General features: G+C 43.9%; 2 protein-coding genes across 2 annotated transcripts in view; one reads left to right on the plus strand and one right to left on the minus strand.

Annotated features, from left to right (window-relative positions):
* The window catches only part of arhgap9 (Rho GTPase activating protein 9), a 127,476-nt gene extending 120,692 nt beyond the window's left edge, over positions 1-6,784 (minus strand). The window contains 1 exon segment of the mRNA XM_065002039.1: positions 6,677-6,784. The gene's annotated coding sequence lies outside the window, so the exon portion shown is untranslated.
* Positions 6,785-7,322: 538 nt separating this feature from the next.
* Positions 7,323-17,500, plus strand: part of mars1 (methionyl-tRNA synthetase 1) — a 62,434-nt gene continuing 52,256 nt past the window's right edge. The window contains exons 1-4 of the mRNA XM_065002052.1: positions 7,323-7,581; positions 11,621-11,711; positions 14,971-15,049; positions 15,933-16,064. Of these exons, the coding sequence (XP_064858124.1) occupies positions 7,479-7,581; positions 11,621-11,711; positions 14,971-15,049; positions 15,933-16,064 (405 nt within the window). The 5' untranslated portion in view covers positions 7,323-7,478. The remainder of the gene's footprint in view (positions 7,582-11,620; positions 11,712-14,970; positions 15,050-15,932; positions 16,065-17,500) is intronic.

Consider the following 17,500-nt stretch of genomic DNA (forward strand, 5'->3'; position numbering starts at 1 on the left):
GTGGTATGAGCATAGAGATACAACCGGAAACCCCAGTCCAGTCAATGAGTCCGTGATGGAGTTCTAATTGTGTGTGTGAGGTGTCCTTGGTTATCATGCCAGACTCATAGACTCACAGAGACATTATCTATTATCTTTCGCTATGTATATTGGCTGATCTGACAGAAAGGAGGAAGTAGAGGAGGAAGACAGTGAATTAGGAACTTCAAAGGAATTTCTCACACACACGCACGCACACACACACACGCACACACCTTCTGATGTGCCAGGTATCATGGATTAGATAAAATGACCAGTTTGTTTTGTCCATCCATACTGGATAAACACCCATATTAAATAGATAATTATCAAAGGATCAACAGTGGTCTCTCCCTGCCCTGTCACCCTGCAACAACACTCACACAAATTTGGATAGAAACACGTAACTGTGTGCTTGCCTCACCCATGGTGGTATATAGTGTGAATACCCCCCATGGTGGTATATAGTGTGAATACCCCCCATGGTAGTATATAGTGTGAATACCCCCCATGGTGGTATATAGTGTGAATACCCCCCATGGTGGTATATAGTGTGAATACCCCCCATGGTGGTATATAGTGTGAATACCCCCCATGCTGGTATATAGTGTGAATACCCCCCATGGTGGTATATAGTGTGAATACCCCCCATGCTGGTATATAGTGTGAATACCCCCCATGGTGGTATATAGTGTGAATACCCCACATGCTGGTATATAGTGTGAATACCCCCCATGGTGGTATATAGTGTGAATACCCCCATGCTGGTATATAGTGTGAATACCCCCATGGTGGTATATAGTGTGAATACCCCCATGGTGGTATATAGTGTGAATACCCCCATGCTGGTATATAGTGTGAATACCCCCATGGTGGTATATAGTGTGAATACCCCCATGCTGGTATATAGTGTGAATACCCCCATGGTGGTATATAGTGTGAATACCCCCCATGCTGGTATATAGTGTGAATACCCCCCATGGTGGTATATAGTGTGAATACCCCCCATGGTGGTATATAGTGTTAATTCCCCCCCATGCTGGTATATAGTGTGAATACCCCCCATGGTGGTATATAGTGTGAATACCCCCCATGCTGGTATATAGTGTGAATACCCCCCATGGTGGTATATAGTGTGAATACCCCCCATGCTGGTATATAGTGTGAATACCCCCCATGCTGGTATATAGTCTGAATATAGTGCTAACTGTCTGAGATCCAAATATATTGCAGGTGTATGTTCCAGAGCCATACAGTTAGTTGTGGAGCTGGCAACATCAATACTCAGTTAGTTGTGGAGCTGGCAACATCAATACTCAGTTAGTTGTGGAGCTGGCAACATCAATACTCAGTTAGTTGTAGAGCTGGCAACATCAATACTCAGTTAGTAGTGGAGATGGCAACATCAATACTCAGTTAGTTGTGGAGCTGGCAACATCAATACTCAGTTAGTTGTGGAGCTGGCAACATCAATACTCAGTTAGTTGTGGAGCTGGCAACATCAATACTCAGTTAGTTGTGGAGCTGGCAACATCAATACTCAGTTAGTTGTGGAGCTGGCAACATCAATACTCAGTTAGTTGTGGAGCTGGCAACATCAATACTCAGTTAGTTGTGGAGCTGGCAACATCAATACTCAGTTAGTTGTGGAGCTGGCAACATCAATACTCAGTTAGTTGTGGAGCTGGCAACATCAATACTCAGTTAGTTGTGGAGCTGGCAACATCAATACTCAGTTAATTGTGGAGCTGGCAACATCAATACTCAGTTAGTTGTGGAGCTGGCAACATCAATACTCAGTTAGTTGTGGAGCTGGCAACATCAATACTCAGTTGTGGAGCTGGCAACATCAATACTCAGTTAGTTGTGGAGCTGGCAACATCAATACTCAGTTGTGGAGCTGGCAACATCAATACTCAGTTAGTTGTGGTGCTGGTTTCATCAAGGATGTGGTGGCGTGGGCCATGCACGTACAGATGTACTTTCTTCATTTGATCACTATGCTGCCGCAGAGAATTTTCAGGAAATGGAAATGTTTTGTGTATTCGAGTTTTAAAAAAGGCTACTAAAGTTTGTAATTTCCACTTTAAAATGTCAGACTTAATTTATCCTTACAAAAAATGTATCAACACCTACAAAATGTATATGAATTGATCCACAGTTGGCCCTCCCTGCCCTGCAATGACACTCAATCCTATGTGGATACAACGTGACTGTGCGTGTGCGTGTGTGTGTGTGTGTGTGTGTGTGTGTGTGCTCGTGTGAGAGAGAGGGTGGATCTGCTCCAATACATTTTGTTAACCTGTAGAACTCAGCATTATTGTAAATCCATGTTGCAATCATCGTCAACCTGTGGCTGTGACTCAATAAGGACGAAATTACTTGACTGATTTGCTAGACCCCTTTGTAGCATGTGACTTTCTGGAAATATTCCCCAAACCTCACCTGGACTATTCAGAAATAGGTTAATATTAATTTAATAAAAGTGTTTCACTTTCCATGTATTTGGATTTCATAGTGACACTTATGTTTGAGAAATAGATTTATATAATTTAAAAAAATGTAAGCTATAACTCCATTTTTGCGTAGGTTTATGCAATTGTGTTGTAATTTATAATCCTTACTAATGCTTTCTAAAATTCCCCAGCAGGGCCATAACAGGTTCACGGTATGCTCTCTTTTTTTTTAGGACCATTAGAGACAGGAAGCTTAGCATTACAATAAGTATTCGTCCCAAACGGCACCCTATTCCCTATCTAGTGTACTACTGCACTCAGGGGCTCCCGGGTGGCGCAGCGGTCTAAGGCATTGCATCTCAGTGCTAGAGGCATCACTACAAACGGATGTGATTTGGAGTCCCACAGGGCAGCGCACCATTGGCCCAGCGTCGTCCCAGGGTTTGGCTGGTGTAGGTCGTCATTATAAATAAGAATTTGTTCTTAACTGACTTGCCTAGTTAAATAAAACATATTGGCCCTGGTTAAAAGTAGTGCACTAAATAGGGAAAAGGGTGCCATTTGGGAGAAAGACTAAGTCAACCTGACATCACCTTTCATTGTATGTTTTGTTATTAAAATGTCTCTGACGTCAGAGGAACAGGACGGACTGTCGGCTGTTGCTCTTACTGTTCCTTTCTGGTGAACAAGAGTGCAAGGTGTATAAATCTCTGTTTATAAGACATGAAAGGAGAAAAGCTCGTCCTTTTTTCCAGTAATTGGTTAGAATAAGAACCAATCTTTCATTTCCAGAAGTGTCTTGAACGCAGGCAGCACTCCAACACAGCAACCTGTGGCTGCAGAGTCGAGAGGCTGGTTGAACCTATAGATACACACATCATTGGCTGAGAGCCCCAGTCTGAGGTTTGTGTCCCAAATTGCACCCTATTCCCTATATAAGCCCCATGGGCCCTGGTCAAAAGTAGTGCACTATGAAGGGAATAGGGTACCATTTTGGAATTCAACCTGACTCCCACTGGCCTCCATGCACCATCCCAGAAGCCTGCAGCTCATCCATTGATGTTGCTGATGAAGAGCACAGAGCCCATTGATCCACCAGGGATGGGAGGGAGGCAGGGAGCTGTCACAAGCTATCAGCCAAGTCAAAGACCCACTTTCTGCAACAGTAACATCGCAGTGTGAATCAGTCACAGAGCGTGTGATGTGGCCAGGGACCATTGCAGTGCATTAAACATCCCTATAGACAGTGCAAACTCAAACACTGTAGCAACACAGAGAAACATTTTCAGAGCACAGTGTATAGTATGAACAGCTGAAACGCCTGTGGATGTAGTGTATAGGTATAGTATAAACAGCTGAAACGCCTGTGGATGTAGTGTATAGTATGAACAGCTGAAACTCCTGTGAATGTAGTGTATAGGTATAGTATAAACAGCTGAAACGCCTGTGAATGTAGTGTATAGGTATAGTATAAACAGCTGAAACGCCTGTGGATGTAGTGTATAGGTATAGTATAAACAGCTGAAACACCTGTGGATGTAGTGTATAGTATAAACAGCTGAAACTCCTGTGGATGTAGTGTATAGTATAAACAGCTGAAACTCCTGTGGATGCAGTGTATAGTATAAACAGCTGAAACGCCTGTGAATGTAGTGTATAGGTATAGTATAAACAGCTGAAACGCCTGTGGATGTAGTGTATAGGTATAGTATAAACAGCTGAAACACCTGTGGATGTAGTGTATAGTATAAACAGCTGAAACACCTGTGGATGTAGTGTATAGTATGAACAGCTGAAACGCCTGTGGATGTAGTGTATAGGTATAGTATAAACAGCTGAAACGCCTGTGGATGTTGTGTATAGGTATAGTATAAACAGCTGAAACGCCTGTGGATGTAGTGTATAGGTATAGTATAAACAGCTGAAACGCCTGTGGATGTAGTGTATAGTATAAACAGCTGAAACGCCTGTGGATGCAGTGTATAGTATAAACAGCTGAAACGCCTGTGGATGTTGTGTATAGTATAAACAGCTGAAACGCCTGTGGATGTAGTGTATAGTATAAACAGCTGAAACGCCTGTGGATGTTGTAGTGTATCTTGTAGTGTCCTGCTGTGGCCTGTTCTGTCCTGTCCTGTAGTGTCCTGTCCTGTTTTGTCCAGTCCTGTTTTATCTGTCCTGTCCTGTCCTGTAGTGTCCTGTCCTGTCCTGTAGTGTCCTGTCCTGTTTTGTCCAGTCCTGTTTTATCTGTCCTGTCCTGTAGTGTCCTGTCCTGTCCTGTTTTATCTGTCCTGTCCTGTCCTGTTTTATCTGTCCTGTCCTGTCCTGTTTTGTCCTGTCCTGTTTTGTCCAGTCCTGTTTTGTCCTGTCCTGTTTTGTCCTGTCCTGTAGCGTCCTGTCCTGTAGCGTCCTTTCCTATAGTGTCCTGTCCTGTAGTGTCCTGTCCTGTTTTGTCCTGTCCTGTGGCCTGTCCTGTCCTGTTTTGTCCAGTCCTGTCCTGTTTTGTCCTGTCCTGTGGCCTGTCCATTTTTGTCCTGTCCTGTGGCCTGTCCTGTGGCCTGTCCTTTTTTGTCCTGTCCTGTTTTGTCCTGTGCACCTTCTCTCTCTCCATAAAAAGTCACTGCTCCAGACAATCAAACTGATAGAACTGAGCTTAAAAAAACGGTTGAACTTAGAATTGATCAAAGTTACCTCGTTACCTTATCAAACCTACTTCATAGGATACCCCTCCACTCTGCTCAGACAGAGAGAAAGATGACCAAATGGAAAGAAAACACAATGCTTCTAACTGTTTCCATTGCATATTATCATGTGCTTTTCTTATTGGCTGTACCTTTAGTCAAAGTAGTGTAAGTGAAACATGCAAATGTGCAGTAGGCTAGGCTTCAAACAAAGAGCCTTCTCTGACAGTCTTAGTCACACTTGCTTCAAACCTTTTATAGATTCTATGATGTCATAGTTTCTGTGTTTGAACTGAGAAAAACGGATGGAGGAAATGGAGAATGCTATAATACTATTCTACTGCAGTGATGAAATATAGAACAACTGAATAAGTGTGATGATGGCCTCAGTGCATCTAAAACCTCAAAGCTGAGTTCACTCAGTCCCACAACCTCAAAGGACACCTCAGTTATGCTCCATATCCTGTAGATTTTCAAGAGATTTGAAAAATGTATTTTACCTTTATTTGACCAGGTACGTTAACTGAGAACACATTCTCGTTTACAGCAACGACCTGGTGAATAATTGAATAATTATGAATGAATGAATGAGCCAATTGGAAGCTGGGGATGATTAGGTGTCCATGATTGTATGAGGCCCAGATTGGCAATTTAGCCAGGACACCGGGGTTTTAAGTGCCATGGGATCTTTAGTGACCACAGAGAGTCGGGACACCCGTTTTAACGTCCCATCCGAAAGACGGCACCCTACAACCGAAACGAAACAAAACCATACAGGATGTCGAAAACAATATGAAGCTAACTTTTCGGGTCGAAAATGTTACATTCTTGTGTTGTGTTATGGTTGAGGGGAAACATGAAAATGTTACATTCTTGTGTTGTGTTATGGTTGAGGGGAAAACATGAAAATGTTACATTCTTGTGTTGTGTTATGGTTGAGGGAAAAACTGAAAATGATGAGCATTCAAATTTGATAGCACTAACAAAACAATGTGTGTTGTATGTGTGTAATAAAAAATAGTGGACATTTTAAGTTGAGCCTCTGTCAGTAAGGGCTAATGATGACCTATGTCACCCAGTAGCCTACACCTGCTCAGCTCCTCCAGACACCACAACAGCTTGGGATGGACCCTCATAAATACTGCAAATAGTTTAACTTGGCAATTTCACCAAAGTACTACTGACTACATACAACCACGAAATGATTTGCTATTATAAAGTGCAGGTCTATTCATAGACTACAGAGTTGTTTAATCGTGATTTTCTGGTGTTTTCAATGTGTATTATTTACTGCCAATGACACCACACGAGCTTTGAAATTAAAGATATAGTTGCAAAAGGACTCAATAACTTATAGGCTATATAGTAACTGACAATTCCAATACATCGCTAACTGACAACTTGTGAACTACATAACAAAAAACATTTATTTTTTTAAATGTTCTAAATTACTTTGCAGAATCAAATATATAAATTTATGTCTCTAAATGCTAGAACAACATAAAACAAGCAGTTTCTCACCTTTAGGTGGTCGGTGCGGTGTGTGTCATCAATTATTTTGCTATTAAAAACGGTGATCCCAAGGGTACACTAGCGAGCGAACGATATCCACCGAAATGATCGCATCCGCATCCTCCAGTGCCTTGCGATATTTTCAGCATGGTCGCTTTCTCCTCTTGCCTGGCTACCCAAACTCATTCAACACGTCAAACGCTACGCCACGCCCACAGACGTCAGTTCCTCCTCTGATAGGGCAGCGGAAGAATTCCGTTTGAGTCGTCAGGCAATTTGTCCTCTGTCACGTGATGCAGCTTTTTAAAAACAACGCTGACATCGAGTTGAGCTTTCGATGGGTATAAAATGTGCACAGTTGCATACAAGACTTGTATCTTCACTCCCTGTGTAGGTTATTATAATATTAATTCTCGTTCAGATTATAAAAAAGATCTAGGTTACATCAATGTATTTGGCCACCGATTGGTTCAAAATATCCCATGTGATTTTGCATGAACCAATCATATTTTGTGTAAGGAGCGCGTCAGTTTGTTGTAGCGTCGCTTCAATACGCACTGATGGGAATTGTGGTCCTTTATAGTCTGATTTTACAGGTTTAACACATGTCTTGATAAACTCCAGAAAACTTCAATGTGCGCCATTTGCAAAAAAAAGTGCAACTGAACCCTGGTTGCATCAGCGCGTTGAGTAGCACTTACCGGCGGAGTTACATGCTGTTAGATATTTATATTTTCTTGTAATTTCCAGTACTTTATCAAGTTATATCTAGGTATTTCAGTCCAAAAGCAGTTGAATTAGAGGCAGCTAGATGAAACTATTCGTGAGTGACGGAAATCCGCACTGTGTTAAAGTGCTAGCAGTGCTCGAATATACGGGAGTCAAATGTGACGTTAAACATGTCAACCACGAAGGTAAGAGAATAACGTTAGCTAGACGTGCTAGCTGCTAGGTTGCCTGCTAACTGGCTAACACATGGTGTGTCAGATCATTGATAACTTTACATGTCCCGTTGGTACTAACTAACCACTAGGCTGGTTAGTTAGCAGATGTGTTTTTCTTGTAAAGAGGAGCCATTCATTTAATGTAGCCTGGCCATCAGGTTTGACACTGCCAGATCAGATCCATCTACTCCACTACTGTTGTCAAGGTTGGTTGAATCTCAGAATAGAAGATCAGTATTCGGGATTGAAGGGTAATGGCACATACATCCAAGTACAATCAGTGAGTCACAGAGCTGGCAAACAAGATCACATCCACTGCCCACACACACATGAATTCATTAATTGACCAACTTGACCTGTGACAGCTGAGAACTGACCAGAAATGGCTACAGCTAGGTCTATTGCCATGATTGTGTTGTTCCAACAATATACTGTAGTGCTGTATGCCTCTTTCCCACCAGGTGAACACAATGTAGAGACAGTCCTCTGCATATTTAGTCTACTGGCTTTACATTGTTTACATGGCATGCAGTCGCTGAAAAAATAACGCAGACCTTTAGACCTTAGGTTACTTAACACTAGTACCTCCACAGGCTAACGGCCACTGACGCTTTGATTTAGTTGAAAAATAACAATGTCCTGTTTCTTTCCTGACATTTCCTAAATGTTTGTACTTTATACTGCTCATTTTGTCAAAGTTTTGAAATCACAAACAGAAAAGTATTTAGAGCTTTTTTTAACCTGTTTTTAATTTTTTAATTTATTTTTATTTATACCCACCTTAACCTACTGTAGGACATTGGTACCCAGCCAGGCGCTAATGTGACTCTCTCTCCTCACTGAATGAATGACAGATGGATAACTGTGCACCTTACTTCACAATTGAATTTGAATTAGGCCTAACTGAAAGATAAGGAGGGTGAAGAGGTTGATTTTAATTTCCAGACAATAATGACTTTATTATGCCTATTTATCAGCAGTAAATAATTAGTGCCTTGAGGGTTAATACCATTCTCTTTTTTACGTTTTACTTTGGAAAAAGAAACCGCTTAGGAAGGCTTTGATTTACTATAACTTTATTACTAATCACATTTATCGGAAGGGAAACGAATACATGTTGCAGTAAGACTTTATAATCCTGCAAGACATTTCCTTGACTCTATCCAGCGACGGCAACGATTCCTGCCCACTGAAGGAATGGGCGATGAAATAACTTTGCACAATCAATCTAATTTAAACGAGGTCTAACTGAAAGTGAGGACGAAGAGGTCGATTTAATTCAGAACAACAATAGTGTCATGATGAGTTTGTGTTATTCCTATTGATTGGCGCTCATGTTAATAATTTGACCGGGTTGATACCGTTTTTACTTTGTAAAAAGAAGCTGTTACGAAGACTGTTTTACTTACTGTAACTCTATTATAATTCCAATGTAAGGGGATTGGAAACATGCTGTGTGTTGCAGTCGGTTAGAATAATACACAACATGTCCTTGACTCCAAGTTGATGAGTGGGAAAGGATGAGGATCAGCATGACTGGACAGTACGGATATTCTTGGGAAAAACGTTACATTTGGAAAACAGGACAGGACAGGACAAAAAACAGGACAGGACAAGACAAAACAGGACAGGACAAAACAGGACAAAACAGGACAGGACAGATAAAACAGGACAGGCCATGCATTCAGCACATAACCAGTCACGCGGCAGCTTTTGCTCTGGCTACGAAGCAAAAAAATGAGTAACATAGTAAACGTAAAATTAAAATATGCTATTTAATTATGGAAGTTATCATGTACAATTGTTGATGTACTGTTGTTTTTGTTTAGGAATACAGCAAATCATTTCACCTGTGACCTGGCTGGTTATACACGGCTCAAAAAAATAAAGGGAACACTTAAACAACACAATGTAACTCCAAGTCAATCACACTTCTGTGAAATCAAACTGTCCACTTAGGAAGCAACACTGATTGACAATACATTTCACATGCTGTCTTGCAAATGGAATAGACAACAGGTGGAAATTATAGGCAATTAGCAAGACACCCCCAATAAAGGAGTGGTTCTGCAGGTGGCAACCACAGACCACTTCTCAGTTCCTATGCTTCTGGCTGATGTTTTGGTCACCTTTGAATGCTGGCGGTGCTTTCACTCTAGTGTTAGCATGAGACGGAGTCTACAACCCACACAAGTGGCTCAGGTAGTGCAGCTCATCCAGGATGGAACATCAATGCGAGCTGTGGCAAGAAGGTTTGCTGGAGACAGGACAGTACATCAGGAGACGTGGAGGAGGCCGTAGGAGGGCAACAACCCAGCAGCAGGACCGCTACCTCCGCCTTTGTGCAAGGAGGAGCACTGCCAGAGCCCTGCAAAATGACCTCCAGCAGGCCACAAATGTGCATGTGTCTGCTCAAACGGTCAGAAACAGACTCCATGAGGGTGGTATGAGGGCCTGACGTCCACAGGTGGGGGTTGTGCTTACAGCCCAACACCGTGCAGGACGTTTGGCATTTGCCAGAGAACACCACGATTGGTGTGGACAGCATCATTCTGTTTTCGTGGAAATGCCCTTATGTCATAACTACCAAGCCAGCAGTACACAACAAGGTTATCATGTGTATTCCCCAAAGCAGAAGGTGCCTCCTATGTTGGAGATACATCTATGTGGTCTTAATGCTGCAATCATAATACCTGCTCTCTCTGTCTCTCTCTGAAGCTTCTCCATGAGCTGATTGTTTTGTTCAGCTTGTGGCTGAACCGTCCAGCTATGTGATCTGATCCTCCTGAGCTCAGCTGTGAGGATATAGAATGACATACAGTCCACTCTAACATCTTTCACTGTGAACTGTTCAATCATATAGGGAGAATCTCAATTGAACCTTTATTTAACTAGGCAAGTCAGTTAAGAACAAATTCTTATTTACAATGACGGCCTAGGAACAGTGGGTTAAATGCCTTGTTCAGGGGCAGAATGACATATTTTTACCTTGTCAGCTCGGGGATTTGATCTAGCAACCTTTCGGTTACTGGCCAAACGCTCTGACCACTAGGCTACCTGCCTTCCCTGATTGCATTCTCCTCGCGTCCTATATCTTCGCCGCCTCCTCAAAACCCATTGGACGAGAAAGCCAGAGGTCCCTCCCCTCTGACCTCCTCATAAATTAGTTTTGAGAAGGAGTCGAGGAGAGAGGACGCGAGGAGAATGCAATCGAGATTCTCCCATAGACAGACAGACAGACAACACACACTGACAGAAAGGACAAACTGGGCCTTGGCCAGACAAGAGTCCTCTCTCTCTCTAGTCATCTGTCTATCCAGGCAGCCCTAACAGACACATTAAGCCATTGCCAATCCTCCTCGGTCTTACCCATCCATAGACTGTGTAACAATAGGTCTTATCGGATTGAGTTCTGATTAGTTTTCAGATTAAAATGAATTCGAAGAATTGATGATGACGATTGAATATGTGACCAATGATCCTTTTAAACCTTTAAGATCCACTTTCAATGTTTAGCCCTCCAAAGGACATTTCTTTGTGATACGTTTCAGGGGGGGGGACGATACGACTCCATTACTGTGTAATAACAGACTTTACTACTAGGTTTAAGGGCAACTTCATGAAAACGTGGTTGATAGCGAATATGTTGGTCGAGTTGTTAACTCGGGGCGGCAGGGTAGCCTAGTGGTTAGAGCGTTGGACTAGTAACCGGAAGGTTGCAAGTTCAAACCCCCGAGCTGACAAGGTACAAATCTGTCGTTCTGCCCCTGAACAGGCAGTTAACCCACTGTTCCTAGGCCGTCATTGAAAATAGGAATTTGTTCTTAACTGACTTGCCTGGTTAAATAAAGGTACAAAAATACATATAAAACTCTTACCTGTATTTTGATTGGTGGGTGAGGTGAGGCTTCCCCCTTGCTATGTAAAGTGTTCTGGGTGTATAGAAAACTACAATCTATTATTATTTTTAATGAACTGCAGGCTAATGGGTTGTATGTTGTGTTTACAGAGAGAGTGGTGCCCTACCTCAGCCGTCCAGCCCTGCCTGCCCTGCTCCTCCCCAGTGGAACACACCTCTTCAGCCCCAACTCCATCTGCCAGTCAGTACCCCTGCTCTACCATCTATACTAACATACTATATCATTCCTCCATTATATAGACATTCACACCTTTACTCTCTAGGCAGTCCTAAAGATCGGAAAGGGGTATGATCAAATCTGATCTAATGTTATTTGTCACATGTGCCGAATACAACAGGTGTAGTGTAGACCTTTCTGTGAAATGCTGACTACAACAGGTGTAGTAGACCTTACTGTGAAATGCTGACTACAACAGGTGTAGTGTAGACCTTACTGTGAAATGCTGACTACAACAGGTGTAGTAGACTTTACCGTGAAATGCTGACTACAACAGGTGTAGTGTAGACCTTACTGTGAAATGCTGACTACAACAGGTGTAGTAGACTTTACCGTGAAATGCTTACTTACAAGCCCTTAACCAACAGTGCAGTTCAAGAAATAAAGAGTTAAGAATTTTTTTATATAGAAGTAACACAATAAAATAGTAATAACGAGGCTATATACAGGGGGTACCGGTACCGTGTCAGTGTGTGGGGGGTACAGGTTAGTGGAGGTCATTTTTACACGTAGGTAGGGGTAAAGTGACGAGGCATAGATAATAAACAGCGAGTAGCAGCAGTGTAAAAACATAAGGTGGGGTCAATATTAATAGTCCAGGTGGCCATTTTGATTAGTTGTTCAGCAGTATGGCATTATGGCATGGGGGTAGAAGCTGTTAAGGAGCCTTTTGGACCTAGACTTGGCACTACGGTACCACTTGTCGTGCGGTAGCAGAGTGAACAGTCTATGACTTGGGTGACTGGAGTCTTTTGGACCTAGACTTGGCACTACGGTACCACTTGCTGTGCGGTAGCAGAGTGAACAGTCTATGACTTGGGTGACTGGAGTCTTTTGGGCTTTCCTCTGACACCGCCTGGTATATACAGTAGGTCTTGGATGGCAGGAGGTTTGGCCCCAGTGATGTACTGGGCCGTTCGCACTACCCTCTGTAGCGCCTTACGGTCAGATGCTGAGCAGTTGCCACACCAGGCGGTGATGCAACCGGTCAGGATGCTCTCGATGGTGCAGCTGTAGAAATTTTTGAGGATCTGGGGACCCATGTAAAATCTTTTCAGTCTCCCGAGGGGGAAAGGCGTTGTTGTGCCCTCTTCACGACTTTCTTTTTTGGACCATGATATTTTCTTGGTGATGTGGACACCAAGGAATTTGAAACTCTTGACCCTCTCCACTACAGCCCTGTCGATGATAATGGGGGCCTGTTCAGCCCTCCTTTTCCTGTAGTCAGCGATCATCTCCTTTGTCTTGCTCACGTTGAGGGATAGGTTGTTGTCCTGGCACCACACTACCAGGTCTCTGACCTCCTTCCTGTAGGCTGTCTCATCATTGTCGGTGATCAGGCCTACCACCGTTTTGTCGTAAGGAAACTTAATGATGGTGTTGGAGTCGTGCTTGGCCACGCAGTCGTGGGTGAACAGGGAGTACAGGAGGGGACTGAGCACACACCCCTGAGGGGCCCCCGTGTTGAGGATCAGCATGACAGATGTGTTGTTGCCTACCCTTACCATCTGGGGGTGGCCCGTCAGGATGTCCAGAATCCAGTTGCAGAGGAAGGTTTTTTGTCCCAGGGTCCTTAGCTTAGTGATGAGCTTTCTGGGCACTATGGTGTTGAATATTGAGCTGTAGTCAATGAACAGCATTCTCACATAGGTGTTCCTTTTGTCCAGCTGGGAAAGGGTAGTGTGGAGTGCGATTGAGATTGCGTCATGTGAATTGGAGTGGGTATAGGGTTTCCGGGATGATGGTGTTGATGTGAGCCATGACCAGCCTTTCAAAGCACTTCATGGCTACCGACGTGAGTGCTAAGGGACGGTAATCATTTAGGCAGGTTACCTTCACTTTCTTGGGTACAGGGACTATGGTGGTCTGCTTGAAACGTAGGTATCACAGACTTGGTCAGAGAGAGGTTGAAAATGTCAGTGGAGTCACTTGCCAGTTGTTCCATGCGTGCTTTGAGGACACGTCCTGGTAATCCATCTAGGCCCTGTGAATGTTGACGTCTTTAAATGTCTTGCTCACATCAGCTACAGAGAGCGTGATCACACAGTTGTCCGGAACAGCTGGTGCTCTCATGCGTGCTTCAGTGTTGTTTGTCTCGAAGCGAGCATAAAAGGCATTTAGCCCGTCTGGTAGGCTCGTGTCACTGGGCAGCTTGCGGCTGGGTTTCCCTTTAGCCCGTAATAGTTTGCCCTGCCACATAAGACGAGCATCAGAGCCGGTGTAGTAGGATTCAGTCTTAGACCTGTATTGACGCTTTTTCTGTTTGATGGTTCGTCTGAGGACATAGTAAGATTTCTTATAAGATGTCCGGCTCCTTAAAAGCGGAAGCTCTAGCCTTTAGCTTGGTGCGGAAGTTGCATGTAATCCATGGCTTCTGGTTGGGATATGTACGTACAGTCACTGTGGGGACGACGTCGATGCACTTATTGATGGAGCCGGTGACTGAGGTGGTATACTCCTCAATGCCATTGGATGAATCCCGGAACATATTCCAGTCTGTGCTAGAAAAACAGTCCTGTAGCGTAGCATCCGTGTCATCTGACCACTTCCGTATTGAGCAAGTCACTGGTACTTCCTGCTTTAGTTTTTGCTTGTAAGCAGGAATCGGGAGGATAGAGTTATGGTCAGGTTTGTTAAATGGAGGGTGAGGGAGAGCTTTGTACTCATCTCTGTGTGTGGAGTAAAGGTGTTGTTTTTCTTCCTCTGGTTGCACATGTAACATGCTGGTAGAAATGAGGTAAAACTGATTTAAGTTTGCCTGCATTAAAGTCCCCGGCCACTAGGAGCGTCGCTTCTGGATGAGCATTTTCTTGTTTGCTTATGGCCTTATAGAGTTGGTTGAGTGAGGTCTTAGTGCCAGCATCAGTTTGTGTTGGTAAATAGACGGCTACGAATAATATAGATGAAAACTGTCTTGGTAGATAGTGTGGCCTACTGCTTATCATGATATACTCTACCTCAGGCGAGCAATACCTCGAAACTTCCTTAATATTAGACATCGTGCACCAGCAGTTATTGACAAATAGACACACACCCGTACCCCTCGTCTTAATGGACGTAGCTGTTCTGTCCTGCCGATGCACGGAAAACCCAGCCAACTGTATATTATCCGTGTCGTCGTTAAGCCAACTGATTTAATGCTGTAGCTAGCTGTGTGATTACCTGGTCTGTGTCGTTGTAGAGGTTCCTCAGTCATCCAGTCTTTTAATCCATGTGTCCTTAGGTACCTGACAGAGCTGAATGGACAGGAATCCAGTGATATCGTCAACCAGTGGCTGGAATGGGAAGCTACAGAACTACAGGTAAGAATGTCTGATAAATCATCCGCCATGATGCTCCCATCCATAGTCACTTCCTGGAAATTATCCGCCATGATGCTCCCATCCATAGTCACTTCCTGGAAATTATCCGCCATGATGCTCCCATCCATAGTCACTTCCTGTAAATCATCAGCCACGATGCTCCCATCCATAGTCACTTCCTGGAAATCATCAGCCACGATGCTCCCATCCATTTTGACTTCCTGGAAACCCCCTTTTTCTCCCCAAATTTCGTGATATCCACTTGGTTGTTTCAGTCTTTAACTCCCGTATGGACTCAGGAGAGGCGAAGTTTGAGAGCTGTGTGTCACGACCGTGCCAAGCCACACTGCTCGCTTAACCCGGAAGCCAGCCGCACCAATGTCTCTGAGGAAACGCCATACTCCTGGCGACCGTGTTGGAGTCGCTAGAGCGCGATGGGACAAGGACATCCCGGACGGCCAAACCCTCCCTAACATGGACAATTTTGCACCTCCTCATTGGTCTCCCGGTCGCGGCTGGCTGCGACACAGCCCGAGATCGAACCCGGCTCTGTAGTGATGCCTCAAACACTGCGATGCCTTAGACCGTTGAGCCACTTCCAGAGGCCCCAACGCTTGTTCTTTTTAACATTTATTTAACCTTTATTTAACTAGGCTAATCAGTTAAGAACAAATTCTTATTTTCAATGACGGCCTAAGAACAGTGGGTTAACTGCCTGTTCAGGGGCAAAACAACAGATTTTTACCTTGTCAGCTCGGGGGTTTGAACTTGCAACCTTCCGGTTACTAGTCCAACGCTCTAACCACTAGGCTACCCTGCCGTTCTGTGTTGTACAGGTGTTTGTTCTATTATATAATATGAATCAAGTTATGCTTGTCTCCAGCCTGCAGTGATGCAGGCCCTTCACATGGTGGTGCTGCAGGGAAAAGGAGCAGAAACCCCCAGGGTTCTACAGGGACCTCTCAGCTACCTGGACCAGAGTCTGAGCCAGAGGACCACGCCGTTCCTCACTGCTGTACGACAACACACACACACACACACACCTTCACAACACACACACACACACACACCTTCACAACACACACACACACACACACCTTTACAACTCAACAACACACACCTTTACAACTCAACAACACACACCTTCACAACACACACACACACCCCTTCACAACTCAACACACACCTTCACAACACACACACACACACCTTCACTTCACAACACACACACCCCTTCACAACACACACACACCTTCACAACTCAACACACACCTTCACAACACACACACACACACCTTCACAACTCAACACACACACACACCTTTACAACTCAACACACACACACCCTTACAACTCAACACACACCTTCACAACACACACACACACACACACACACACACCTTCACAACTCAACACACACATTCATAACACACACACCTTTACAACTCAACACACACACACCCTTACAACTCAACACACCTTCACAACACACACACACACACACACACACCTTCACAACTCAACACACACATTCATAACACACACACCTTTACAACTCAACACACACCTTCACAACACACACACCTTCACAACACACACACACACATTCATAACACACACACCTTCACAACACACACACACACCTTCACAACACACACACACATTCATAACACACACACCTTTACAACTCAACACACACCTTTTCAACTCAACACACACCTTCACAACACACACACACACACACACACACATACACCTTCACAACTCAACACACACATTCATAACACACACACCTTTACAACTCAACACACACATTCATAACACACACACACCTTTACAACTCAACACACACACACACCTTTACAACACAACACACACACACACACACCTTTACAACACAGCTCAACACACACACACACACCTTTACAACACAGCTCAACACACACACACACACACACACACACACACACACCTTTACAACACAGCTCAACACACACACACACACACCTTTACAACTCAACACACACACCTTTACAACACAGCTCAACACACACACACACCTTTACAACTCAACACACACACCTTTACAACACAGCTCAACACACACACACACCTTTACAACTCAACACACACACCTTTACAACACAGCTCAACACACACACACACCTTTACAACTCAACACACACACACCCTTACAACTCAACACACACCTTCACAACACACACACACACCTTTACAACTCAACACACACACACCTTCACAACTCAACACACACCTTCACAACACACACACACACACACACCTTCACAACTCAACACACACACACACCTTCACAACACACACACACACACACACCTTCACAACTCAACACACACACACACCTTTACAACACAACTCAACACACACACACACACCTTTACAACACAGCTCAACACACACCTTCACAACTCA

This window comes from Oncorhynchus nerka, linkage group LG15 (assembly GCF_034236695.1).
Source record: "Oncorhynchus nerka isolate Pitt River linkage group LG15, Oner_Uvic_2.0, whole genome shotgun sequence".
NCBI classification, from domain to species: Eukaryota; Metazoa; Chordata; class Actinopteri; order Salmoniformes; family Salmonidae; genus Oncorhynchus; species Oncorhynchus nerka.